Source organism: Papaver somniferum, chromosome 1 (assembly GCF_003573695.1).
Source record: "Papaver somniferum cultivar HN1 chromosome 1, ASM357369v1, whole genome shotgun sequence".
In the NCBI taxonomy this organism is placed as follows: Eukaryota; Viridiplantae; Streptophyta; class Magnoliopsida; order Ranunculales; family Papaveraceae; genus Papaver; species Papaver somniferum.
Window position 1 is genome coordinate 198,997,295 of NC_039358.1, and position 27,508 is coordinate 199,024,802.

Sequence of the window (27,508 nt, forward strand, 5' to 3'; positions counted from 1 at the left end):
CTAGAGAGCTAAGCTTGGATGGTACCAAAGACCAATATCCAAGTGTCAATCAATGTAAATCAACAACCAAAGGTTGGATATTCTAATTGATTGATCTTAATGCACAACCTGTGATATTTCAATTATATAACAAAATATAATGCGGAATAGAAATAACACAGACACCAGAAGTTTTGTTAACGAGGAAATCGCAAATGCAAAAAAACCCTGAGACCTAGCCTAGATTGAACACCACACTGTATTAAGACGTTATAAATACTAGCCTACTACAAACTAACTCCGGTCTGGACTGTAGTCGAACCCTAATCAATCTCACACTGATTCAAGGCACGCTCCTTACGTCTCTGATCCCAGCAGGATACTACGCACTTGATTCCCTTAGCTGATCTCACCCACAACTAAGAGTTTCTACGACCCAAAGTCGAAGACTTCGATAAACAAATCTGTATCATACGGAAAAGTCTACGGTAATTGAAAAATCCGTCTCCCACGAATATACCTACGAGTTTTGTTCCGTCTTTTGATAAATCAAGGTAATAGGAACTAATTGATAAACCAGACTTATATTCCCGAAGAACATCCTAGTATTATCATTCACCTCATAATAATCTAAATCGTATGGTAACGAAACTAGATATAGTGGAATCACAAATGATGAGACGAAGATGTTTGTGATTTCTTTTTATCTTTCCCTATCAGAGATATAATCTCAAGTAAATTATTCAATTGAACTCGTACGATAGAAAATGGCAAGATCAGATCGCTCAACTACGAGAAAGTAGTTTCGTCTGGGTCGTAGCAACCAACTAGTATCACACAGTTAAAGTAGAAGAAACATACAGTTAAAGGAGAATCGACTCTAGCAAAACCAACTAGTATCACACAGGAGGTGTGGGGATTATTTTTTCCAGTTGTTAGATGTCTCCTTTATACAGTTTTCAAATCAGGGTTTGCAACCCAAGTTACCTTGGCAACAAAGCATTCAATATTCACCGTTAGATGAAAAATCTGATTCAACCAAGCTAATATCTTTCAACCGTTAGATCGAAACTTAGCTTGTCACACACAAATAAAATGTATTCATTCAGGTTTGAGTAACCGTACCTAAATGTGTACACTTAGTTAGTTCACAAATAGTTAACCAATGGTTATCCTTATGAGCACTTTCATATTAACCGTATTCATCTTTCTCATAACTAGTTCAAATGACTCATAAGAACTAGTTCAAAAGTTGTTCAATTGCTTAGGTCTTTATTCATAGACACAATTGAAGCAAAATCGGTTTGATTCACTTGAATCAATTCATGAACAATATAGCCACAATTTGAAAAGATTGCATTCCTTATAATTTATTGTTTTCAGTTCATGAACTATGGATTTGAGAAATAACCAGCTTGGGTATGCGTACCTTAGCTACCAGATTTGAGTTTACAAACTCAGCAAAAAATTTTGTTTCGAAAACTTACGTGGGTACGCGTACGGGTATGCATACCTAAGGTGACTGGTTTACTAGTTTGCAAACTTACAAACTCAACAGAAATTTTCGGTATGAAAACTTCCGCAGGTACGCGTACTCAACCTGTCTCCTTCACTAATACCGCATGCACACATATGCACGCACTTGGTTTCTGGCACATGGATTTATACACTAATGTTCAAACACATTATATATGCTTATATCCATAGTTGGTAATCTCAACTCTACATTTCAAATGTGAAACATTCTTCTATGATGTTATAACAATTGTTATTCACGACTATCGTCATCAAAGCTATTTTCAAGATTGAAACGTCATCATGACTTTCGTCACGGTAAAGATGAAAATGGTTAAAGCAAAAGCTAACCAACACATATTTCGAGAAAAGAATACGTGAGTAACTCGACTCGAAATAACAAATGTGTATGTATGAAAACTATCATACTTATGCGACTATTGTCTCAAGAGTAGGAGATAGAGTAAACTTTTGAGTGATAGATAAGTTCAAGTCTCCACATACCTTTTTGTCGGATGAAGTTCCACTTATTTCTCGAGTAGTTCTTCGTCTTCGTAAGATGATCGCCTTGGAGACTGGAACTCAATTACACTTAACCATCCTAGACCGAGACATAGTCATAAGTAAACTAGAAATCAAGACATATAGTTTTGATCACTAATATTGACAAACATGCTTGAGATAGCAACGCATGCGAGTTCGACCGAGCAGTGCTCTAACAAAGGGTTGGATGTCACCTTGTCGAGGCTCAAATTTAAGCGACCTTGAGAAGGGTAGCCAGCATTGATGAGCAATGCTAGTTACTGTGGTTATTTTCCTCTGAAATGCAGCATGTAGCAAGTCTGTAGAAATCCCAACAGTCTCTGCACCATCATCACAACAATCTTTCGCAAGGACATCACGGACAACACCAACTAAGGTTCCCAAACAATATGCACTAACCTCAACAGTCTTAGCAACACCATGGATGAAAAACTCTGCCACTGCGCCGTTGAATGGTCCTGCAACAACATCCCCATGAATCATTCCTTCTCGACCCTTACAAGGTACTTTCCGAAGGCGTCCATGAACCCTCTCCCAGGCAAGCTATATCTGTAGATTCATGGAAATCAGTTCTCTATGGTTGGCCTTGCTATCTTCAGAAGAGAAATGCCGATCTTGTAAATGCTTCAAAAATGATCCTTTGGCATAAACCCATGCCATTAACACCATCCAGACAACCGTTAAATCCTTTGAAAGGGAAATGGCATAACCCTTTATCAAGTGTAGCATCCCCTATAACGAGAAAAGAATAAGAAGAGTACTCAAACCCCTGGGAAGAGAGTGTTGTTGTCAACTGTCGCCTGGAAGAGGAATCCCTAGTTTCCCTAGCCATGAAAGATGAAAACAAGTTCTAAAGGAAAAAAGAAAAACTGAAACCCTAAAACGAAAAACAACAAAAAAAAAGTGCCGCGGGGAGAGAAAAGGAGAAAACCGTGGAAAGGAAATCAATCGGAAAACAAAAACTAAAAGAAAACTAGGGCAGACCACAGTAAATCCGGTGAATAAACCTGGCTTTCAATCGCCAGGGGAATCGCCGAAAAGAGAAAAACCATGGTCGCCGGAAAAGAAAAACCATGGTCGCCGGAAAAGAAAAACTAGGTTGTATTTTATTTATTTTTTTAATCACACGAATTTTATTGATTAAAATAAAGAAATACATCCACCGAATAAGAAGATAGAAAATAAAACAACAGAAAACTAAAAGCCTAAAAGAACGAGCCTAGTAACAAACCTACCGAGAAGGCCCGTCAACAAATCTACTGAGTCCAGTTTTCAACTTTTCTCAATTAGATTTTTTGTTCTTCAGTTGAATCTATAATAGTTAATGCCTGGCATTTCAATTCTAGCTAGAAAAGAAGGTCTTTCCATATAAATCTGTTTTTCACCCGCACTGAGTTGGGCCCCTTTCTTTGCAACAACATCAGCAGAAAAATTAGTTTCCTTGTAACAGTGACAGTACCTAATAGACATCAATTTTCCAGCTGCTCTTCTCCATCTTATTTTGATGAACCAAGGAATATTGCCAGAAGCAAATTCAGCTATGACTGTTTGAGAGTCAGAATTGATGATTATGTGTTCTAATTTCCATTCAACAACTAATTCAACATCACAAGTGATAACAAAAACTTATGCAATGTAGTTTGTGGTGATTCATAAACCTCCAGTGAGAGTGCATATTACCTGACATAAGTAATCTCTGACAACTACACCAAATCCTGCCTGGCCTGGATTTTCAAAGGAAGCACCATCACAGCAAAATAAGGTTTAGGAAGAGCTACTCTTTTTCTTATCCTCTCTCAATAATGAATAGGATGCTACCAAAGGAAGAGCTACTAAATGGATTTAAACTCAGATCGACTTGGCCTTTAACAATCCAACTAGGATATACTGAAAGAATAACGACCATGAGCATGAACTCTCCCAAGAAGATAGGAATGGCCACTATACTCAACAATTTCAAAATTGTTAAATCCTTCAGCAGGACAAATCAGAACACGAGATTAATTGAGAAAAATGGAGCAGTAGCAAAGAAGATAGAGAAATTGTGTAGAGACTTTTTAAGGGGTGATACGAAGGAGAACAAAACTTTTCATTGGGTGTGATGGAAGAAGACTAGTAGACCGAAAGTGAAAGGGGGATTGGGGATACGCAAAATAAATCTTACCAACCGGGCTTTCTTAGCGAAATGGATATGGAGATATGGCTCGGAAAAAAAACATATGCGGAAGAAATTAATTCGTCAAAAGTATGGAGGAAATGAAGAAACTTGGTATCCAGATCATGTTCGCACTTCGCATGGCACAAGCTTATGGAAAGGTATTATGACTTCTCTCTCTTATAACCGAGAATTCTCGTATCACTTTAAACAATGGAGAAAATACTAGGTTTTGGAAAGAAAGTTGGTGCACAAATATTCCATTACGTGATAAATATCCAAGAATTTGGAAAGTATGTACATCTAAGAATGTAACTGTAAATGAGGTTATTCATGGGGCAGCAACAAACTCGTCTTGTAATTTGGGTCTCAAAAGGAACCTGAAAGATGAGGAGATTGCAGAGGTGGTCCAATTGGTACATGATATTGGCAATCCAAAGATAATATCCAACATCCCGGATCACAGACATTGGCTTCACTCAGCTACAGGTGAGTTCTCCGCTAAATCGTGCTACAAGGTTCAAGATGAGGAGATCCATGAAGAAGGAAACGACTTCGTAAAACCTCATATCTTCTGGAATGATATAATCCCTACAAAGGTTTCCTTTTTCATTTGGGCTACGCTATGGAATGTGTTACCTACTATGGATGTTCTGGTGAGACGAGCAGTGGTACCACCAACAGCTGATACGAGATGCAAATTGTGTCTCACGGAGGAGGAAACCAACAACCACATTTTACTTCATTTTCCTTTTGTCTATGAGGTGTGAAGCTACTTTCTGAGATACACAGGAATAAGTAGACTAATGCCTTTCACAACTCGGATGTGCCTTGATGATTGGTCAAGAAAGTTGCCTAATGATATGCACAACTTTATCTGGAATTGTCTTCCACATGCTATTTGGTGGGCAGTATGGATGGAGAGGAATAGGCGATCCTTCCATAATAAAAACCAAAATGAAGCCGACACAATTATTGCGGTTAAGTCTCTCTTATATCAATGGGGACTTCCAACTAAGGCGTTTGGTGGATTATACTTTGACGACCTGGTGGCTCGTTGGGAGGAAAAGCTTTATCCGAAGTGATTGGGATGTTAATAGTGTGTAATTCTTGTCTTTGGCTTTTCTGAGATGGCGCTTGCTTGTTTAGTCTTGTAAACTTTTCTCTTTTTCCTTCTTTTCCTTCTGTATTTTTATGCCTCCTCGGCATCAAGTTATCAATATTAACCCCCTTTTCAAAAAAAATAAAATAGGAGAGAGATTTTCCGGTTACCGTGTAGAATTTGGGTAAAAGCTCAAAATTTTGGCAACTAGTCAAAATTTGGTAACAACCGTAAATTTTGGGTCAGAATGCCGACTTAGGTCATTCACAAATTTTGGGTTGTCACGATGTAAAATTTGAATGGTGGGGTATAACACAAGGCCATGAGACGGATTAATGGTCACGGTTTTGGGTCACGGCAATGAGCCCCCTATTTTGTATGGCACTGCACCTAACCGTCTGAATTGCATGTCTAGTCTATTATTTGAAGAAATGATCGAGTATTGTGAAGAAAAATCCACCAATAATTTGAAAATGTTTCGCGATGATTGGGTTTCGATCTTCATTCTGGCAGTGACTGTTCTGTTGGTCTTGGCTGTGTTTAAACACGAGATTGATTGAGAGATTCCGGATTAAACACGAGCTAGGGACTCGATGTATTGATAAAAATTGATAGTACCACAAGAAAATCTCTGACGAACTGATATGTCATAAATTTTCTCAGAGCTCATATCTTTTAGATCATAATAGACAACCACACCATCCCTTGTTAGCATCACAACTTTTCCCTCTCCACTCTCAATAATGAATAGGATGCTATTAAAATAAGGAAAAAATGTAGAACCAGAGGAAGACCTACCATATGGATTTAAATTCACATCAACCTGGCCTCTCACAATCCAACTAAAATCCGCAGCATCCATCTCGAAGATCCTGAAACGATTATAAAAAGAAACCTGTTTTGAGGCATACTGAATTTTTTTGAGGCATACTATATAATGTTAAAATAGGGTCACTAAATAAAAAACAACATCACCCCTTATCCATCCTTTTTGATAATGGCATAACTACCCTTACATAATTAGTGTTAATGATTATGATTAGATTTGATTAGCTAGGAATTTTAAGGATTGATTAAAAATAAAATTATTAGTGGTGAATTAGTAGATAAATCAAATTTATGTGAGAGAGTTGGGATTTTTGAGAGGAGGAAGAAGAAGTGAAAAAAACTTGGGTTTTAAATTTTGAGATTTTAGTGATTAGAAGTGACCAAAATGGGTGATTCAAATCAGAGGTAGACTTCTATACGAGGTTTAATTTCTTTTTATAAGTTGAATCTTTCAAAAAAATGAATTTTTAAAACCCGGATCTACTGATCAGATGAACGGTTCGGCTGAAAAGTTGTCAGCCGAACTTCACTCTGAAACTAACAAATTTAGGTTCGGCTGATTCGAACAAAATTTAGCAAAGTCGCGTGAGCCGAACATAGTGTTTCTCTAAATGATACACTAGGTTCGGCTCAAAATTGATACTCCAAGATCAGCCGAACTGATCTTCTGAAAACCCTAATTTCATCTTTGAAATCATATTCTATCGATCAAACAAAATAAAATCAATCAAAAACAAGATGGGTTTGTTACACATACATTTTAAAATACATCTAAGAGCAATTGAGGTTTGGATTTCGCACTTCAATATCGCTCACTTTGATTCGTGTTTGCTTTACTTGATCAATTTCTTGATTGAATTGGAGTCCAAGATTTTTAAGTTTAAAGTTTATTTTGATTTTTGATTTTAGGTTTTTGAGGATAAGGGCGTTCTAGTAATTTAAATTGTTTAAGGATATATAGGTAATTGAACTACCTTTAGACACCCCTTATAAACCCACCCTAGATGGTGTAATGAATGAGTATGCCTCAAAACAGGTTTCTATAAACACACACAATTTGTCTCCAAAAGATAGAAATGGCCCATTGGCCCCCATACTCAGCAATGTCGAAAGCCTTTGAAACATCATCCCTATTTTTTAACAAGACTTGCCATTGGACTTACCCCTACTAATTCTTGGTCAATATCAAAAAACACCACATGCCCTTCTTGGTGGCACCAGTACAATGAACCATTCCAAAAGATGCCAGATTTCTTTCTTGGTATACTTTCAGCACCAGGAGAACATGTATAAAATCCAGACAACCTCCAGGAGAACATGTAAACTCAAAAGCGTCCTTTGAGCAACTTGTACATAAGAGTAAGCCATTGCAAGATTGCACAATCTTTGTACCATATATATCCCCTGTAGAAGTGAGGATTTTAAAAGGGGCAAAACTACTATTGGCATTTCCATCAAGAGAGATGTAATCATATGTTGGTTTTTCCCGAGGGAACGAATCATTGCCCCAGAAAAGTTCTGGGATTGAAACTCTGGGATTTTGAATAAACTTCTAATGAACAAACTGAGGATCGGTGATGTAGGAGTTAAATATCGCACATATTAATAACTACGCGAAGTGAAGAATACAACATACGCGACGAGAATCGCACACAGCAAATTGAGATGACACATCATATGATGTCAGCAAAGTCACGGGTAAAGTGTGAAGAATTATGCGAAGAAGTAAGTTATGCGAAGATGAGCGATTGTATATGAGCGAATATGTCGCATAACGATCCCGAAAATAAAGGGATTCTTACCTGTCATCCACTATGTAAAATCCTATATAAAGGAGAGAGTCCTTGTTTCTGTGAGGATTCTAGGACAAGTTTGGTAAGAGAGATTGAAAGAGAGAGAAAGTGAGTTTAGGTTTCAAGAAGAGTTGTTGTAAGATTTCCATCTATTTTGTAAGCGATCTGAATCTTCAATCAATAAAATAATTGTCCATGACGATCACATAGAGAAATAACCAGATTGAGTGGGGTGTAGTTGTAAGAAATCTTACAACTACAGGTGATTCTAGAACACCATTGTTTTGATACGGATTTGAGTACAAGTAGAGATTTTAATGGTAATCGGGTAAGAATCAGTGTTAAGATATCAACATTACTACCTATAATAGATGATGACGCTGATGCTGTTGATGTATTCTTTTTCTGCCTCCTCCTTTTCTCTGCTTTGTTGAAGAAGAAGACATCTTTACGAACCCAACCTCCGTTCTTCTGTACGGAACCAACCCCCAACTGATAATCAAGTTATCGGTCCTACAGCATGTTATAAGTACGAGAGAGATTTTCCTTCTCCGGTCACCGCGCAAAATTTGGGCAACTGGTCCAAATTTGGTAACAACTGTAAATTCGATGCAGTGAGACATATTTTAGGAGTATATTAATTTTTGGTTCAGTGAGGAAATAGTTTGTCAATGAGCCCCCTATGTTGTATGGCATGTACCTAACCGTCTATGAAGGTTGGTAGTTGAGAATTTTTAACAACTCTGAATGGCTGGGAGAGAAAAAATTCTTACACTTCAACGTTTCACACCAACCACTCTATAGTCTAGCACAACATAACCCTGTAACAATCCCCTGTTTCATTCACATATCAATGTTTCTCAATTTCATCACTTCTTGATCAGAACCCTCTCTTCAACTGTCTTTCATGGACACTACCAAATTCCCCGCTTCCTGTTTTGGCTTAAATAGCCACAAACACCCTTCACCTTTGAACCGTATGAATGAAACTCTAGTTAAAAAACATGGTTCTTTCACCCTCAAAAGAAGATTCATTGATTCGATTTTCGGCTTTTTTATTAAGAGGCTGTACTCTCCTAGTAAGTTATGTATCCTTGTTGTTTTCCGTAAAATTTATTTACTCAGTTGTGTTTGGAACTTGATTTTCTTGTGATTGTTGATTTCTGTTGCAGAGAAGATTGATGGTGGGAAACAAACTGAAGAGGAAGGCAAAGTTTGTTCTTGGTTATATGCCTTAGCACAATCTGGTCCGGATTTGGTATTTGAATACGTCCGATCAACGGAAAGAGGTTCGATCATTCATTTCTTAATTAGTTTGAATTTTACGATACATAGTTTGAACATGTCTTAATGTATTCTAGGCTTAAGTTTTAAGGAAGCTGAGAGAAGGCTAGCGGAAACCGGTCCAAATGTTCCTCTTTCGCATTCTTTCCCAAGTTGGATGCAACTTCTATGGAATGCATTCTTTCATCCTTTCAATATCATTTTGATTGTTTTGGCAATTCTCTCGTTCACTTCGGAAGATTACCCAAATGGTATCATTATGTTCGTATTAGTTTTTGTCAGTGTAGCTCTTCGATTCTACCAGGTAAACTAGCTATCTAAACTCTTGTTCGTCCTAGAAGCTTATGATAATGCTTTATAACCAACTGAATATGAAGAAAACGGCTAACTGATACACTAAAATTGTTTCTGTCAGGAATACAACAGTTCGAAAGCAGCGATGAAGTTAGTAGAACTCTTGAAATGCCCTGTTAAAGTGCAGAGATGTGCAGGCAGCGTGGTTCAAACTGAATTAACAGTTCAAATTGATCAGAGAGATGTTGTGCCAGGTGATATTGTCATTTTTGGTCCAGGAGATTTGTTCCCTGGTGATGTTAGGTTAATAACTTCAAAAGATCTAATTGTAAGGTAGGATGAATTCTTTTCTGCCATGGCCTAATCTTCTTTCAGTCAAACTTACCAACCAGTTCAGGATTCAGGGTTCAGGTTGTTTTTTTTTTTTACTTCAAAAATGAAAAAGTTACCGACCCGTAACTACTATCTTATTTCTTGAACAGCCAGTCCTCATTAACAGGGGAGTCAGGGACAACAAAGAAAACAGCAAACAGTCGAGAAGATCGAACAACTCCTTTGCTAGACTTAAGAAATATTTGTTTCATGGTAGGCAAATTCATGGTTCCTTTCTATTACTCCAATCGTGTGTATTGTGTACCTGACGGTGACGATGAAACATATTTCAGGGTACTAGTGTTGTATCCGGTAGTGGAACTGCATTAGTTGTTTCAACTGGAGCACAGACTTACATGAGTACCATGTTCTCAACCATTGGGAAGAATAAACCACCTGACACATTTGAGAAAAGCGTTCGAAATATTTCTTATGCGCTCATTGCTGTTATGCTACTTGTAGTCCCGATAATCATCCTCACGGATTATTATGTGTCCAGAAACTTGAGCAGAGCTATTCTCTTCGGGGTTTCAGTCGCAGTTGCTCTTACTCCACAGATGCTTCCACTAATAGTGAACATTAATCTTGCAAAAGGAGCCCTGGCAATGGCTAGGGATAGATGCATAGTCAAAAGCTTAACAGCCATACAGAATATGGGAGCCATGTAAGTCCTCCATTACATATACTCTATATTGCGAAAGGAGAGCTAGGCGCACCAGTCGTACAGGGGCTGCCTAGCTAATAAAACGCCCAAGCCGCAAAGAAAATCAGCAATTTTTTTTTTTTTTATTATGGGCACCTTAGGCGCGCCTAGGCACTAGATGAGACGAGGAGAAGCGCTTGCGCGCCTCGCCTTATACAATATACTCACTAGCTACAGCTACTTTACTGTAACCGTTTTCGGGAATTTGAGTAATTTATCTCATTGTTCGTGTTTCAGGGATATACTGTGTATTGACAAAACAGGTACTCTCACTGTGGATCAACTTATAATGGTTCATCACCTGGATAGCGGCGGCCTACCTAAAGAGAGAGTCTTGAGATTTGCATTCTTAAATTCTTACTTCAAAACCGAACTAAGAAATCCGGTAGATGAAGCAATTCTAGCTTATGTCTATTCAAATGGATACAGATTCGAACAATCAAAGTGGAAAAAGATAGATGAGACTCCTTTCGACTTTACAAGAAGACGAGTCTCTGTTATCATTGAAGCAGATTCAGAAACAACAGATAGAATTTACCCTCATCTTGGTACTAATAAGCTCGTGGTCACTAAAGGCGCACTTGAAGAAGTGTTACAGGTTTGCAGTTTCTATGACCATGCTGATAGTGGTTCAAGCATACCACTCCCTGTAGAAGATCAGCATAAGATCCTGCATATGGGAGAAGAACTAAGCAATGATGGACTAAGGGTTCTTGGAGTGGCTATACGAAGACTAGCAATGGTACATTCTTAATTATCTACAAAGCTTAAACGATTTATGTTCTGCGCATTCATTGCCTTAAGCATTTATAAAGTGATGCTTATATGGTATTGCAGGTGGGAGAAGCGAACAGTGTGGAATCAAATATGGTTTTCCTAGGCATCGTAACCTTCTATGACCCTCCCAAGAGCTCAGCGAAGGAAGCCTTAAGGAGGTTGGCGGAAAAGGGTGTAGAGGCGAAAGTATTAACTGGAGACTCAGTCTCCTTGGCTATAAGAGTCTGCAAAGAGGTAGGAATTAGAACCACTTATGCATCCACAGGACCAGACCTCGAACTCTTAGACCCTTTAACCTTTCATGAGACAGTTCAGAGGGCTACGGTATTAGCTCGACTGACCCCGACACAAAAATTCCGCGTGGTTCAGTCACTGCAGACAGCTGGAGATCACGTCGTAGGGTTCTTGGGAGATGGAGTAAATGACTCTCTTGCAATGGATGCTGCAGATGTTGGGATATCAGTTGATTCAGGTGTATCTGTGGCCAAAGACCTTGCTGACATTATACTACTGGAGAAAGACTTAAACGTTTTAGTCTCCGGTGTAGAGCGAGGAAGAATTACTTATGGGAACACAATGAAGTATATAAAGTTATCGGTGGTGGCAAATGTGGGCAGTGTTGTGTCAATTCTAATTGCAGTTCTGCTCCTTGGATACGAGCCCTTGACAGCAAGGCAACTCGTTGTTCAGAATTTTTTATACAATGTCGGCCAGATTGCCATTCCTTGGGACACGGTGGAAGAAGACTATGCAAAGTTCCCTCAGCGGTGGTCATCAAAAAGCATACCTATGTTCATGCTCTGGAACGGACCAGTTTGCTCCATGTTTGATCTAGGGTATCTTGTGTTCCTTTGGTTCTACTACGAATTATACCATCCTTCCTCCGGAGATAAGCTCTACCATACTGGATGGTTTGTTGAAGGGCTTCTCATGCAAACCCTTATAATCCATATGATCCGAACAGAGAAAATTCCGTTCATTCAGGAAGTAGCGTCATGGCCAGTGATCTGCTCTACTGTTTTGATATCTGCTGTAGGGATTGCATTGCCGTATACTCCGATAGGAAAAGTAATGGGAATGACTGACCTGCCATTGTCCTATTTTGGTTTCCTAGTTGTGCTTTTTCTTGGTTATTTTTTTCTTAGCCAGGTGGTCAAGAGAGTCTACATTAGGACTTATAAAGAATGGCTCTAAATGATACCTATGTACATTATTCACTGCTCAACATTTTAGAATGTATACATGCATCTGAGATTTATGTGATGTTTTTGTTTATTTCATCTTCATATTATGTCCGCAAATTCGTTCATACCAAACTTATTACTATGTAAAACTTATTCTCATTTATAACTGACACAAGTCAGGACCAAATGAGTTTTTTTCTTATAGAGGTTTCGGTAAACTGACACAAAACTTATTCTTATTTATACTCAACGACTCTACATGAATTTTTTTTCTTATAAAGAAGTTTCCGTAAATTACAATCATTGTGCAAGTAGCAATATCTACTTGCCAATAGGAATAACCGCAATTGCTTAGGATGAGTTACGAGCACCAAATGAGTCGATACTTCCCAGGAAAACCTACCGAGTTGCACAAATGAAACATGGATTTAACTGGTAGTACTACAGAATAATGTAATTGTTCGTACCTTATAACTGCAGGATTTTGTTCTTGATGTTCCACCCGAGATCCCAATGATCATGAACATTCTTGAGTGAGCAATATGCCCATCCAAAAGAAGCTGAACCATAAACATCTAACTGTGCGCTACCAAAGTCTTGATAATTCTCCTGAGAACCGCCTCTAAAGCTCCATTCATTCACCCACTCCCCTGTATCCAGTAACCAGTTCTTAATTTTTCTATGAACAACAAGCTATATCTCTTGTTTTAACATACACAGGAAACAAGTTCGTACATAAGAACTTCCAAATAAACACAGTTTAATGGAAACAAGTCTTACCAATAAAAACCAATGGTCCATCTCGATTAGCAGCGTTTAGGAAATCCACTTGAGCTTTCCTGCTCTCTTTGATGAATTGAATATTCTCAGCAGGGCTCATCGTATCAAATTTTGATTGAAAGAAATTGTACAAATGTACATCCACCACTACGTTTGATAAACCCATGTTCGCAATAGCATGATAAAGCTCTGATGGGTCTGCGCCAATCAACTGACACATTATAACATAAGCTGTAGCTGAATATTTCCTGACAATATTGTATCCCTTTGAGTAGTAATCCAGTAAGGTATTGAGGAGAACTTCAGGAGCTTTTGGTTCATTCAAAAGTTGAATCCCCAATAGAGCAGGATTGCTTCCATATCTGCAAATGAAGTATGACATGCTCGTTAGGAGCAAATGGAAACACGAAATTCAACCTGATTCCAGAGAGTCCAGGGAAAGCCGTATATGCAATTATTGAAACCTAATGGGCAAAAATTGGGGAGCAATGACAATTATCGTTAAGCGTGGTTATATCTAAAGATAAACGTATTTTACTTGGAAGCTAGGAATTCTATCGCATCAAGGCTTTGCTGGATGTGTTCTTTAGATGTTGGCCAGCCCACGAAACCATCTCGACTAGCACTGTGATCCCACCCATTTTGGGAACCATTAACTGCATGAAGGTCTATTAGTCATTTAATGTTATACTCCCTGCAAGAAAAGTTGCGAAGGAAATTATGCATCACCAATGTTAGAAAAACCAGGAAACATGATAACATGAAAGTTTGGAAGCAAGACCCACTGTGCCCATTTGAATGCATTATCAAGAGCTGTCAAACTTCCCCCAATGTAAGGAACCGGTGGGTTGAGACCTTGGGCAATCCACCACCCAACAGGAATCCTCACGGTGTTTATACCATTTTTGCTAAGAAACTGAAAGTCTGCTTGTGTAATGTAGCTGCTTCTATGTTCCTACAGTTCAAGTAAAAAGTAATAAAGCTATTTATATTTCACCCTGAGGCTCGAACCAATCGCAAATTCTATCACGCCAAGGTCATTAACATCAGTACTAATGTCATAGCTTTCCATTACGCAAGTAGATGTCGTTAACATTGATTAACTACTATGCATACGGGACTTCAAGAGTTATGTGGAATGGGATACTTACATTAAGTACTTGTTTCGCCTTTTCATATCCATACCCATTGGCAAGCTGGTACTCCCCACGCATATTTTCACCATCAAAAGTCATTTCAAACGTGGCTGCATTATCATCCCATCCTGGGTTCCCTATATAGTCTGCTCTGAGCTCATTTACAGGAGACACCTAAAAAAAGTCAAAAGCAGCATATACCAATTACAACAGCCCGAACGTCAACTGAGAAATTTAAATGGCTGATCAGAGTATCATACCTGCAAATACGTACCACTAGATAGTTTAATATGAACTCTATCATTGCTACTCCTCACAATAGAAAACGTTTCCGTCAAAGACTGGTAATTCGATATTGTGGAGACAATGGCCCCTTCTCCACCACATGATAGGAATTGCCCATTATAAGTACGAAATTGAAATTCCGATTGAGATACTCTCCATAACTGCAACAAAGATTAGCTACATGAACAATCTCCAACACATTTCAGAAAAATAAAATTTGTGTTCTATTTTCTTTGAGTCTGTCTTACTCTGAAGGTTTCCTAGGCACTAGGTTTCTCCCTGTCTACGGTAACAACGTCGGAAACCCCTCCCTCCTCTGCACATATATACTTATTCGAGCTCAGAGATTTGAACCTAACCTTTGCTCCATCCTGCATTATACATTCCAATGGAGAACTAACTATTAACCACCAAAATTACAAGAATTGAAGTAAAACTTCTCACAGAATCCCCCCCCCCCCCCCCATAAATGAAGAATACTTACAAGCATATCTCCTTCTGGAATTCCCTGAAACAATGAAGGTTTCATCCATCCTTCAATAACCAACCCATTACCCAAATTCACACCTTTTACTTTTTCACCATTCAATTTATCCACTCCCGAACCTGTAATCGAAGAATCAGATTCAGCAAACAAAAAATCTCATCAACAATTGAAAGCCCAAAAAGAAAAATGACCAAATTTAGATACCACCCAGGATGCAAAATTACCTAAAAGGGAGATCTTTGTCTTGAGTTTATCAAGTTCGGTTTTTAATTTTGAAGAAGAAGAAGAATCAACGTCAGGTACAACCAGGGATCCAAAATTACCTAAAAGACAGATCTTTTCCTTGAGTTGATCAAGTTCAATTCTCAATGAAGATGAAGAAGAAGAAGAAGAAGAAGAATCAATGTCGGATGCAACCCAGGATCCAAAATGACTCGAAAGAGATAACTTCGTCTTAAGTTGATCAAGTTCGAATCTCAATGAAGAAGAAGAAGAATCAGTATCAGATACATTCACTTGATGATCATTATCATCAGCATCAACTCTCACCATCTGCCCCTAATTCGTGTGGTGAAAAATCACTGCAGCTGGTTTTAGCAAAATTCTGTATTATAATAATCCGAGTGAAGATGAAGAGGACTAGAGAGTGTACCATATGAAAACCATTTAGTTTAAATTTTTTATTCCCACCCGGTTGAAGTGGCTGTCACGTGTGCCTCCAAAGGTTTTCCCTCACGATGTGTCGTTGCCGCACTGGTTCATGACATTCTGTACATGTCCCAGACTCCCAGTGCAGGTCCCAAAAGCTTCTTGGTTCTCGAATCTATAACAAGATGAAGCCGAAGTAGTGCAAGTGCACCAATGGACCATTGTGCACTGCAGTGCTCGACCCGTCATATAAAGGATTTTTGATTAGTGACTAAAAAATAGGGTTGGCCTGAAAAATGAATAGGCATGGATAATGTGTTTTAAAATTGTGAAAAATACTAGAACCCCTATTATATGGGTTTAATATATAGAAGCCTCTTTAAATGGATCCTTCCCTATCAACTCTATTATACAGGTTCAATATATAGAACCCCCACTAAATGGATTCTCCCTATCAACTCTATACTTTCACTTTTTAATATTTCTAGGCTCAGAACTTTAGATTTCAGGGCTTGGTAATAAAATTTAGGGTATGGGGGAAATTCGTAATACCAAGAATGCCCTTTACTATATATCTCCCTTATAAAGCATGGTTTGGACAACTTAGGCAAGATAAAGAGCGGTCAGGATTCGTTATTGGAAAAGCTAAATCCATGGTCGTGGTTTGCAATAATTAAAATTAATCATTATGAGTGTTTTATTAATTAGTGTCTCATTAATCTCTCATAATGAATAATTTATTAAATTTTCATCATTTAATGTCCTCTTAATTAATCTAATAAATATGTATTTTTACATTAATAAATAATTTTGACAAAATTATATATATAGAGAAATTAGTGGTTAGTAGTGGAAGAAATAGTGGCTGGTAGAAGCGGTGGTGGTGGTGCGATAATATCAGTGATGGTGGAAAAAATAATGTCGAAGGGTGGTTTTATGGTGGTGATGTTGGTGAATAGTCGTGAACATTATTAGTTCTGTATATTTACAACACATGCAACATTGTATCGTGAAAGATGTAGTTAGTCAACACGATTGATAAAAACAGATATCATATTTTGTGAAAATATGAAATTTGGCTACAAAAATTTGTGATTAGCCAGGTTATGAAAATTTGGCTATCACAGGTTGTCGGGGTTTCAATCGATTCAAAACTTTTTGGTCTAGAAATGTGAGATTTTCTCAAGAACCAATTTTTCGTTCATATTTGTTTAGACTTAGTAGGAATAGAATTTTGATTTTACCTTGATTCAAAAACGGGTTAAAATAAAATTGATTGCAATACAACAGAGTATATAACAATAAAAAATATAATTGAATAAATTAATTAACAACCTAAGTTTGTTCAATCAAAACTTTACTCATGATGTGTGTGATTTAAAACTAGAGATACGACAAACGGCCAACGCGAGGACGCGGCGGTTGTGGTAGAGAAATAAATGGTATTAAATGGTTTTGTAGTGGTGGCGGCGGTTGGTGAGTAGTAATAGACTACATAAATTTTGTATCGCTACAAAATGACATTATAAATTAGAAGTTGTGGTTGATGGGCTTATTAATAAAATAATCTCGGTTAAAATACGTGAAAGATCACAAAAATAAAATAAACCAAAAAATGTCATGTTATATAATTTCTACAAACAATCGGGCACAAGGTAAAATCAATACACAAAAAATTACTTATCATCGGGAGGTGTCGTTATGTTAAGGGATGTACCCAAAGTATGCATACTTTTCTGCCTATTTCTTTGTATTGTATTATACAATGAAGCTTCGCTAAGTTAGGAAGATAAAGACCGATCCTGATTTTTCCTTCCAATTGGTAAATTCACGGTTTCTGTCAATCCCATGAATACACGTTTATTTGAGAAAAATTCATTACATATTCTTTTATTCCCATCTCAAAATTCAAAATCAAAATGGAAAACTTTGATCAACTGAAAATAACAAACCTGCCTTCCCATAAAATTTACCAATTGGTTTGTCGCTCACATTCGGTATGATGAGTGGGTCTAAAAACTCTAATTCCTTACTTTAGAGCAAACGAAAATTAGAAATAAAGTTGGGAAGGGAGACAGATTGCGGAGAGGAAAAAACTAAAATCTAAGAGAATAGTTCCGCTCAATATTGTTTCAATTGTCTCTCAATCTTCGTCTCAAAACGTACATCGGTGACCTTAAACTACTCTGAGATAACAACATATGAGAAAATCCTTTCATGTATGATTTTTTGGAATTTTTATCATGTTCTTGAATATCATTTGTTGTATTGTATATTTAGCTGAAGCATACATTTTCAAAGATAATCTTATTGATTACAATAACCTCATAGTTGAAATTTAGGGGTGCCTGTATTTTGTGATTGGTCAGGTTATGAAAATTTGGCTATCACATGTCGTCGGGGTTTCATTTATTCACAACTTTTCTGTCTAGGTTTAGACATTAGAGGAAATAGAATTTTGATTTCATCTTGATAGATAAACTTAGAGAGAAACTTATAAGGTTATTCAAATTACACATTACAATTTGACAATAGATTGATATTTGCAAATTAATCTTACATGTATACAAAAGCCTCTATTCTCCGGGCTTATGTTTCAAAGTATAGAATAATTTGACTAGAAGTTAATAAATAATCTAACATGATTATACGTAATTTATACAACACCCTTCCCATTATGGAAAGATAAAAACGGCCAAGATTTTTTTAGGGTAAATCTAAATCAACAGTTGTGGTGGTTGACATCATAATTGTATATCTGTAATTTCTCATAATAAATATTTTATTTTATTAATCCTATATTATAAACATCTTATGATTATCTTCATAAATAAACTTTTATTAATCTTACATTATAAATATCTTTTTACATCATAAATATCTTATAATTATTTTTATAAATTAACTTTCACTTAATATTTTATTAATTTTTCATTATAAATGGCTTATAATTTTTAATCAGATTTTCCTTTAGTGGGAAAGAGTACGATGGAGAGTGGAACATATTACAAAAAATTGGATGGAAGCCTGGCAACAAGATGGGCTCCAACCTATTTTTGAATGAGAAACCTAAGTTCCTAACCTAGGGAAAAGAAAATCTCCCACTTTAACATTCGCAACATTAAATATTCATCACTAAATAAATATAGTTTCATTATTAATTTTTTTTAATGTTTTATGATCTTAATAGATATTTTTATTAAATAAATAATAAGTTCGTTACTATCATATTAGTCGGGTGGTATCTGCGGGTGGTGGTCCATGGAAGCTGGTGACGATGGTGATGAGGTAGTGGTGGTGGAAGTGCAGGTGGTCAGTGTGGCAATTAGGTGGTGGACAATTCTTATTCTATGTCGTTAGGACACAAGTAAACTATTATGGAAGTTGTGGTTGATTTTTTTAATGTGAAAATAAGTTGGTTATAATACAGAAGAAATAATTGTGCAGGCTGACCGCAATTTTCTCTAAAAACAACCTTAGAAGAATTCAAGGATGATAGGAAAATAATCTACAATTTGGATAGTTAAGGTTTTCAGTTGGTCCCACTATATATTTCACTCGATGGTTTCTTTGAGACATCTACTACGGTCAACCTAACAATTCTCAAAAAAAAAAACATCAAAAAATATTGTCACTATATATATCCAACAAAAAAATTACAACGGTTAAAACTGACATATTATTGTTTTACTTATTATGAAGACCGTGCCGTTACGGCACGGGTGAAGTTCTAGTGCCTAATGAAATAGGTTATAGGTTTCATTTCCAAATTCATTTTCATTTTCACTTTCTCTCACTTCTCTCTCTCGTCTCTGCTCTGAAGAAAATTGGGGTTCTTTCATCAGACCAAAGAAAACGATTGCAGAGAGCAAGAAATCGATTCTCGCTCCATCGAGAAAATCATGGCACCATTGTTAGAGATCTCTGAAAACAAACTACCAGGAGGAATTTTAACACAATCGTTCCGTAAATTACTACCTAGATCTTCTTCGGCAAATATGTCACTGAAGATGAAATCAATCAAATCGATTGATACTGAAAACACTCCTACGTTAAATCAAATTGTTCAGTTAGATAATAATTACATTTCTTCTCCGTCTACAAAAAAATATCCACTGAAATCAGTTAGTTTTCAGAGAGACGTCTTAGTTTTAGATCAACATGTTGATAAATCAGCTACTCTTCCTCCTGATCCATCAGTTAAGGTAAAATAATTGTTCAAATTTATATTTTATTTTTTCATTTTGGCTTGTTTTCACTCAAATGTTGGGTTGTTTCGATTCTGATTTTTTTCCCTTTGTTATGATAGATTATTGCAAGAATCAGACATGTCAGCTGGCGCGAGAGAGATCTTCCGACTGTTCGTAAAGTTAGCCCTACTTCAATTTCTGTTGCAGATCTCTTGTTTAATTTCGATTCTGTTGTTGATTCAACTTCTACAAAGGTATTCCCTAATTTTGAGAGAAACTTAGCTATCAGCCACATTTTCTTTAATTTGCTTGATTTGCATATGTGCTTGCATTTAATTCCGTGGTTTATGTGATTTTTCCCTGGTTTCTTAATTTCCTTCATCTAGGAATTATGGATTTTATTTTCTGTAAAAATACATTATTGATAAATTAGGGGAAACATAACGTGATTTCGGATGATTTGTATATCTCAGGAAGACATCTTCCAATTGGTGGGGTTCCGGTAGTAAAGGATTCCTTGGCTAGTTATAACACTACAATATTATCCTATGGACAGGTATTCGAAAGTTGGGATTTATTATCTTTACTTTCTCCATTGGATTCATAGATTTTGTTTAGGGTTTGAATTTTGATTTGGTATGTCTAATTTTGATTTGGTTTGTTTAGGTATACTTATGTGTTTCTTATATTATTAGGAACAAGAAAACTATGGAGAGAAGTAGGTCAATTATCAGTATCAATGTTCATTTCTGGAAGTAAGCTTTTGACTGCTTATTTTCTGTCATAATGAAGTAATAGTTTAGCTTTTTACATATTACTATGTGGTGTATAAGTTATTTACATTTTGTTGTTGTTAAAGATATATAATGAGCAGATAGGTGATTTACTTGATCCCGCGCAGCGAAATTTTAAGGTGGATATGTTCGGCCAATTAGTCACTCTCTTTAAGATTTCCTTTAGAAAGTCTTGGCTCTCTTTTTCCTTTTCATGGCAATTCTAATTTTGTTTCTTCTTATATTTTCAGATAAGAGATGGTGCGAAAAATGGATTTTATGTTGAAAATCTAACTGAAGAATCTGTAATTAGTTATAATGATGTAACACAAATTTTAATTAAGGTAGGAAATATTCATGCATTGGGTATTTTTAATGCTGTTTTCCCTTCATTTTTCTATCGGTTTGTTCATCTCGGAATCATGTTTGCGGGGGATTTCAAATTGAAAGGTTGGTGCAACTAGTATAGACTCAAAGATCTCTCGCTCTCATGTGGTTTTCACTTGTGTCGTTGAATCGTGGTGCAAGGTGAGGCCTTACCTTCTTGCCTAAATAAACTGTAAACACGAATGTGCTTTGTTATCTACTTTTAGTAATGTGCTTTTTTTATCTCTTCAGCAAATTTACACGATTTATTTAGTATCCCATTGATTTCTTATCTACTTCTACTAATATGCTTTGTTACCCCAAAGCAGGTAACCTCGTCAAAATACATTAGTAGTTCGAAAACCAGCAAAATTAGTCTGGTTGACCTAGATCAGACAGAAATAAACTTGAGGATGCATTCATAAAGGAGGTCAGGAATGTGAGAAAATCTCTGGCACAGCTCGGGTATGATTCATCACTTTTGTAGTGTTATCATAAATTCGGATCAGCTCACCATTCACTTGGTTATATGACCATGACTCTCATAGTAAGCCTTTTATTATTGTGCTTGCAGGCGCTTGGTTAACACTCTTGCTGAAAGTCCCCAGCTTGGAAACCCTAGTGATGTCCCGTATATAAGTTCATGTTTAACACATTTACTTCAGGAATCATTTGGGGGAAATGCAAAACTCTCAGTCCGCTGCACTGTTTCTCCTCATGACAGGTAAATGAAAGTTTAACTACTCCAGAGGCTTGAAATAATTTTCTTGTTTAATTGGAAGTGATATAATTCTAGTGTTTTTTGCTTAAATCTGTGGTTGATTTTTCCTCTTCAATGCAGATGTAAAGGTGAAACTTTGAGCACGCTAAGGTTTGGTCAGCATGCAAAATCCATTCAAAATGGGCCACAAATAAATGAGATTTCGGAGGATGATGTTAATGGTCTCAGTGATCAGATTCGTCTATTGAAAGTAGATATTGTTAACTTCCATGACTTGCATATCCAGTTTACTGTATTTCCGTTCTCTATTCTAATCTAACTAGCGGTACCTTCTTGCTTGCTGTAGGAAGAACTTATTAGAGAAAAGTCAGTTGGGTACAACTTAATGGGAAAGAATTCTGAGTATTACAGAGGAAAAAGTGCCCGTGAAATCTTAAATCAGCTGAGGTTAAATATCAATCGCTCGCTGATCCTACCCCATATGGATAATGATTCGGACGAAGAAATTAATGTTGATGACGAAGATGTAAAGGATCTAAGAGTCCAATTAGAGAATTTACAAACAAACCTATCCTTCGACAAGGAAGAAAGTTTCTTTTCATCCTTTGAAGATAGTTTAGATACAGATTTCTTAGACATACAGCCCTTTCCAAAATGTGTATGATTCCCTAACTAGCGTTGACAGACTATGGATGTGTAACTAGTAGTTACACATGCTAATTAGATAAGTTACACAAGCTAAATGAATGTGTATCTACTAGTTACACATGCTAATTAGATGTGTAACTTATAGTTACACATGCTAATTTGATAGGATATGCATATCTTATTGAAACTCGTATGCTGATCTACTGGTTTTTTGTTATTTTATGCAGGGAAACACATTAGGAAGTTGGTTAAAAATGGATTCATCAGCTGAAAACCAAACCAGATTGACTCTCGATCTCATGCACAAAGAATGACAAAAGCCATGTGTTAGTTTGGGCCTTCATAAAAAAATTGGATTGGCTGAAAAAATGTGTAAGAACCTTTCTAACTATTGGTAAATCGCTTAGTCTTAATCTTTTCTAGTATGTATCTCAATATGTATTTATATGGAAGTAATTTCTGGATCAATTGATCTCTATGCAGGTCTGAATGTGGTATGGGCACACTGACAAGATACCATTTACACAGAGCTAAAATTTCTTGTTACAAAATGCTCTCAATGATTATATCATATAGAAGTTCATGATATGCATTTTCTAGTTACGTACTGTCCATTGGATTTGTTTTAAGCTAGGCATGTAGTTATTGAATTGGATCTAGTCGTGGATTGTGCAGATTAGAACGACTTAAAGACAACAGGAGCATACGAGCCTTTACGCGATGTTCTCGTGAAATATGGAGTGGTAAGGCATCCAAAAGTTGAACTGCCATTGATTTTCACATTTTTTATTCTTAACAATATCATGTCTTCAAGGTACCAATGCTTAAAAATATATAAGTATATTGGCATGACTATTATCTTTCATGTACATGTTTTGTTTCATTTGTCTCATAGGCGACTGTAATCATTCACTAAATGACGTGCTTATGTTTTCGTAGGTTTTGGATTATGTATAGTGATAGGAAGGATAACCCAGTAGTTTTGGCAAGCATATGAGCATTTAACACTTTTTCTACCTTCTGATGCTTTCAGTCTTCACCCATAGACTAACCTTCAACATCTTCTTGTTCCACAGGGTTGGAGTCATCCTTGGGAGGGTCATGAAAATCACTCTCATGGGCATGGGCATGGAAATGCACAGGAGCATGAGGTATTATTTCTAGTTAAATTCTAATTCGTGCTTCAACGCACAGTCATGTTACTCCGGCCAATTGACGCTCTTCAGCGCACAGTCATGTTATTTATATGTGTAACAAGATGTTACACATGTTATATGCTTGTGTAACTCCTAATTACACAAGTAGGATGCATGTGTAACTCTGAATTACACTAGACATATGCATGAGTAACTTATAATTACACATGCCAAAATGAATAAACCTTGCAACCAAAAATTATGTATGCTAGTTACACAAGCTATTTGGATGTGTAGCTGCCAATTACACATATGCTATTTGAATGTGTAAAATCTGAAAATATATTTATCTCGTTTTTATAACTACGTCCTGAACCCTAATATGTAACTTCTAGTTACACATGTTATATGCTTGTGTAACTTCTAGTTACACATGTTATATGCTTGTGTAACTTCCTAATTACACAAGTAGGATGCATGTGTAACTCTGAATTACACTATACATATGCATGAGTAACTTCTAATTACACATGCCAAAATGAATAAACCTTGCAACCAAAAATTATGTATGCCAGTTACACAATCTAGTTGGATGTCTAACTGCAAATTACACATGCTATTTGAATGTGTAAAATCTGAAAGTATATTTATCTCGTTTTTCTTCTGTGAGATAAAGAGAAACTCTTTCTTTCTGGTAATGGCTTTTATAACTACGTCATGAACCCTAATGTGTGCCCCTTAGAATCCTAACAAGCTCAAACAGTCATCCCACTGGCATTGGACTGGATCATAAAGTGGTTGAGCCCCAAAATATTACTTATTCAAGTATCAAGTAAAACCGGTCTTCATGACAACCAACCCTTAGTCCAGGTTCTTTAATTCTCGATAACTAGATACAAAAATGGCTAGTTCTTTTGTTGCTAACCCATACTTTGCGTTATGTTACCAGGTCAGAGCTCATCATGAACAATGAAACTCAACTAAAGCAAGAGAACTTAATGAAAATTGCGCTTGATACTACTACAAGGTTAGTCCAGCATTCCTCAGTCTATATATTGTTTCTTATTCATCGTTTTCCCGGAAATGTTGAACCTTTAACTCGTAGCTTTACTGCAGAAATCAGTGGTTTGAACAATATACACTTGGTAATCATGCTTATGTTCTTTCCTTTATTGATTCTGGTGCTGAATTCCAACATGGATGTGTAACTCCTAGTTACACTAGTCAGTTTCATAGGTAACTGCTAGTTTCATTACTTAGATGTATGTGAAACTGAATATACTTTGTTTTTCATTTAATATTATAAAAACTAATTGCTTGTTATATTTTAGGTCTCGCTGGAACTGGAGTTGATGCTGAATAAACAAGTCAGGTGCATGTGTAACTCTCAATTACATTATATAGACGCATATGTAACTCTCAATTACACTAGACAGATGCGTGTGTAAATTCTAGTTACACATGCTAAAAACTTGTTGTAAATGAATATTAAAATTGTCTATTTTTCTTGATGTGTAACTTTGCATTACACATGCCATATGGATGTGTAATTTCTGGATACACATGTCATATGCATGTGTAACTTCGGTTTACACATTCACACTATACTTTAATAATTTTGGGCCTAGATTTAAATTTTATTTAATTTGGGGGCTTGACAATAAAAGGGCATGAATGTCTTTTAATAACTCGGGGCCTAGATTTGAACTTCTTTTAAATAGGACCTCATATTATGGGTTATCCATGGGTCGGGCCTTAGCCTAATTTTCGCAATAATTTTAGGTAAACTAGACACGGATGTTATTTATACGAGCTAACTTAGAAAAACATGGATACACATATGTCTAACTCGATCAACCCTCCTAACTCGGGAAACTATAATGAATTTATAAAATTAGTTTGATAAAGTGTGTTTTTTTTTTTCTATTTAGAGTAATTTGAGATATTATCTCAATATATAAATTATTTGTCCTCAATCAGGGAGGTACGTGATCAAATGTGAACTTTGGGGATTTCAGGAAAACTTTTAATTGAGCAACTCTTGAAGTTATACGGGAAGTCTAGAGATTAATTTATTATTTTATCTTCCTTTTTTTTATTATGAAAAATTTATTAATTAAAAAGAGTCATTACACATCATCAGATAGATCGGTGACAGGTAGCCGAGCAACTAATTGGGCTCCTATACCTTTCGAGATCTATCCAGCGGTACTAGTTTTGTATTTAAATCGCTGTGAGATTAATTTCTATAAATTAACATTCGAGTTACACTAATCGAGTAATTAGCAGCTAAGACGTCTCTTGACTAGTCTAATAACGTTGACGAGCTTGAGGGTCTTTACATTCTCCCCTCCTTATTCATTTTCGTCCTCAAAAATCAACCGTTCTTCTGGTCTTCAAAACTCCCCACCTTATAGAACAATCACATCTCTTGTCTAAGCGCAGACAACATAAAAACAAAACACAAACCTATATGGCTTTCTACAACTAAAATTTGTGTATCTAAGCTCAACTATGCTGATTTAAGTTCTACCAAATAGGGAAGTCCAAATTTCTTACACTAATTTATATAATGGAAACTATAAATCTTAGTCTCTAAGTTCCTTACACTGATTTCTATTTTTGAAAACACGTCTCTAATTACAAGGGAGATTCTTATGAATGTTCCTAAGTGAACTTATAATCATCGGTTTTCTAAAAGATCTAAATCATACTAAACGTCTATGATCGGTCACCTCTGAATGCAGTTTCCCTGTCAAGGTTGTCCAAGCCCAACAATGCCTTCCTACGAACAGAGAGAACACAACCTTCACTATTCCCCAGTTCTGGATTAGCTAATTATTAATTTATTAAGAATAATTACTCTCCAAATATTATCTATTATGAATTTACGACCATCTTAATTACTCATATTAATACTATTATCAATTGTATTATTATTCTCATTATTCTTAAGTTAACAGTCCAGTTGGTATGTTAATCCTTAATATTTTAAATATAATTCTACATTCACGTGAAGATTGATATAATAGATTTTGTTTATTCAGATTGAATCTGTACACTATACCTTGTTAAATATTGAAGCTGGTAATTTAACATGATTTAAATTTGTGTCTGCATAAAATTATAGTATATCTTAATAGTCTTTAGATTTTGCTATTAATGTAAAGTATCCTATTAATATAGAATTTATTTTCTTTTAATTCTACCATTACACTAAACATCTGAATACTATTATAACTACTTCATGTATATTTGTTTCATTTTAAAGATTTACTGGATCATCTATTAGACTAAAAATAATTTCGAAACAAAATTACTAACAAGCTGAGTATTTTTATTTATACATTATATCCTCACCTTCTTACGTCTAACGCCTAATAAATATTATATTAACTATTTAGTTTAAAAAAATATGTATTTCTAATTTGTCATTAGTTTAATTTTTCAAATTTTAACCGTACATAAGCGTTAATGATTTCCATAGCTATTTAATCATAATCATTATTTTTTCGTCATATATCCTTATCGAAATTCTTGTTAAATTAAGTTTAATATAAATTGATTAATGCTAACCTCTATTAAAATTACTATTACTATTATTGTCATGTATAATTACTATAATATTATTATTATTAACATTGATGGTTGAACTATTATTCTAACTACTCTTACAAATTTTATTAAGTCCCGAAAATATTAATAACATTTATGTAATTATAATTTGTTAACCCTACGTACAAGTCAAGGTATTAAATAAGTTTCTATGTGACATTCAAGATTTATCAATAATAATAATCTTACTGTTT

The 27,508-nt window shown here is 35.9% G+C and overlaps 2 protein-coding genes and 1 pseudogene across 9 annotated transcripts; 2 read left to right on the forward strand and 1 right to left on the reverse strand.

Annotated features, from left to right (window-relative positions):
* Positions 1-8,571: 8,571 nt before the first annotated feature.
* On the forward strand, positions 8,572-12,631 carry LOC113311674 (magnesium-transporting ATPase, P-type 1-like). The gene is made up of 8 exons (XM_026560480.1): positions 8,572-8,994; positions 9,088-9,204; positions 9,277-9,503; positions 9,615-9,826; positions 9,976-10,078; positions 10,159-10,529; positions 10,806-11,310; positions 11,406-12,631. Exons 1-8 carry the CDS (start codon positions 8,823-8,825, stop codon positions 12,537-12,539), a joined length of 2,841 nt encoding a protein of 946 aa, XP_026416265.1. The 5' UTR covers positions 8,572-8,822; the 3' UTR covers positions 12,540-12,631.
* Positions 12,632-12,889: 258 nt separating this feature from the next.
* LOC113357581 lies at positions 12,890-15,769 on the reverse strand (annotated as a pseudogene).
* A 3,907-nt stretch (positions 15,770-19,676) lies between these two features.
* On the forward strand, positions 19,677-25,072 carry LOC113335005. Of its 8 annotated transcripts, none has more exons than XR_003353122.1 (16): positions 19,677-20,070; positions 20,175-20,309; positions 20,529-20,611; positions 20,751-20,968; positions 21,080-21,356; positions 21,524-21,659; positions 21,769-21,918; positions 22,036-22,165; positions 22,262-22,573; positions 22,791-22,935; positions 23,047-23,057; positions 23,239-23,306; positions 23,640-23,714; positions 24,649-24,726; positions 24,816-24,935; positions 25,031-25,072. XR_003353122.1 is itself a non-coding variant. In XM_026581232.1 (6 exons), the coding sequence occupies exons 2-6, from the start codon at positions 23,299-23,301 to the stop codon at positions 25,050-25,052; spliced, it is 303 nt and encodes a 100-aa protein (XP_026437017.1). In that variant the 5' UTR covers positions 22,658-22,935; positions 23,047-23,298; the 3' UTR covers positions 25,053-25,072. The 8 variants fall into 8 exon arrangements, 1 of the variants encoding a protein (XP_026437017.1); XR_003353105.1 differs by having other exon boundaries at positions 20,751-20,810; positions 20,915-20,968; positions 23,047-23,306; XR_003353116.1 differs by having other exon boundaries at positions 23,047-23,306; positions 24,805-24,935.
* The last annotated feature ends 2,436 nt before the right edge of the window (positions 25,073-27,508 follow it).

Coding starts and splice junctions, on each gene's coding strand:
- LOC113311674 (XM_026560480.1), top strand. CDS start 8,823: ATGGACACTACCAAATTCCCCGCTTCCTGTTTTGGCTTAAATAGCCAC. Junction 8,995..9,087: donor TAAGAGGCTGTACTCTCCTA/GTAAGTTATGTA, acceptor TTTCTGTTGCAG/AGAAGATTGATGGTGGGAAA. Junction 10,079..10,158: donor TAAGAAATATTTGTTTCATG/GTAGGCAAATTC, acceptor AACATATTTCAG/GGTACTAGTGTTGTATCCGG.
- LOC113335005 (XM_026581232.1), top strand. Junction 24,727..24,815: donor GCGCTTGATACTACTACAAG/GTTAGTCCAGCA, acceptor GCTTTACTGCAG/AAATCAGTGGTTTGAACAAT. Junction 24,936..25,030: donor TACACTAGTCAGTTTCATAG/GTAACTGCTAGT, acceptor GTTATATTTTAG/GTCTCGCTGGAACTGGAGTT.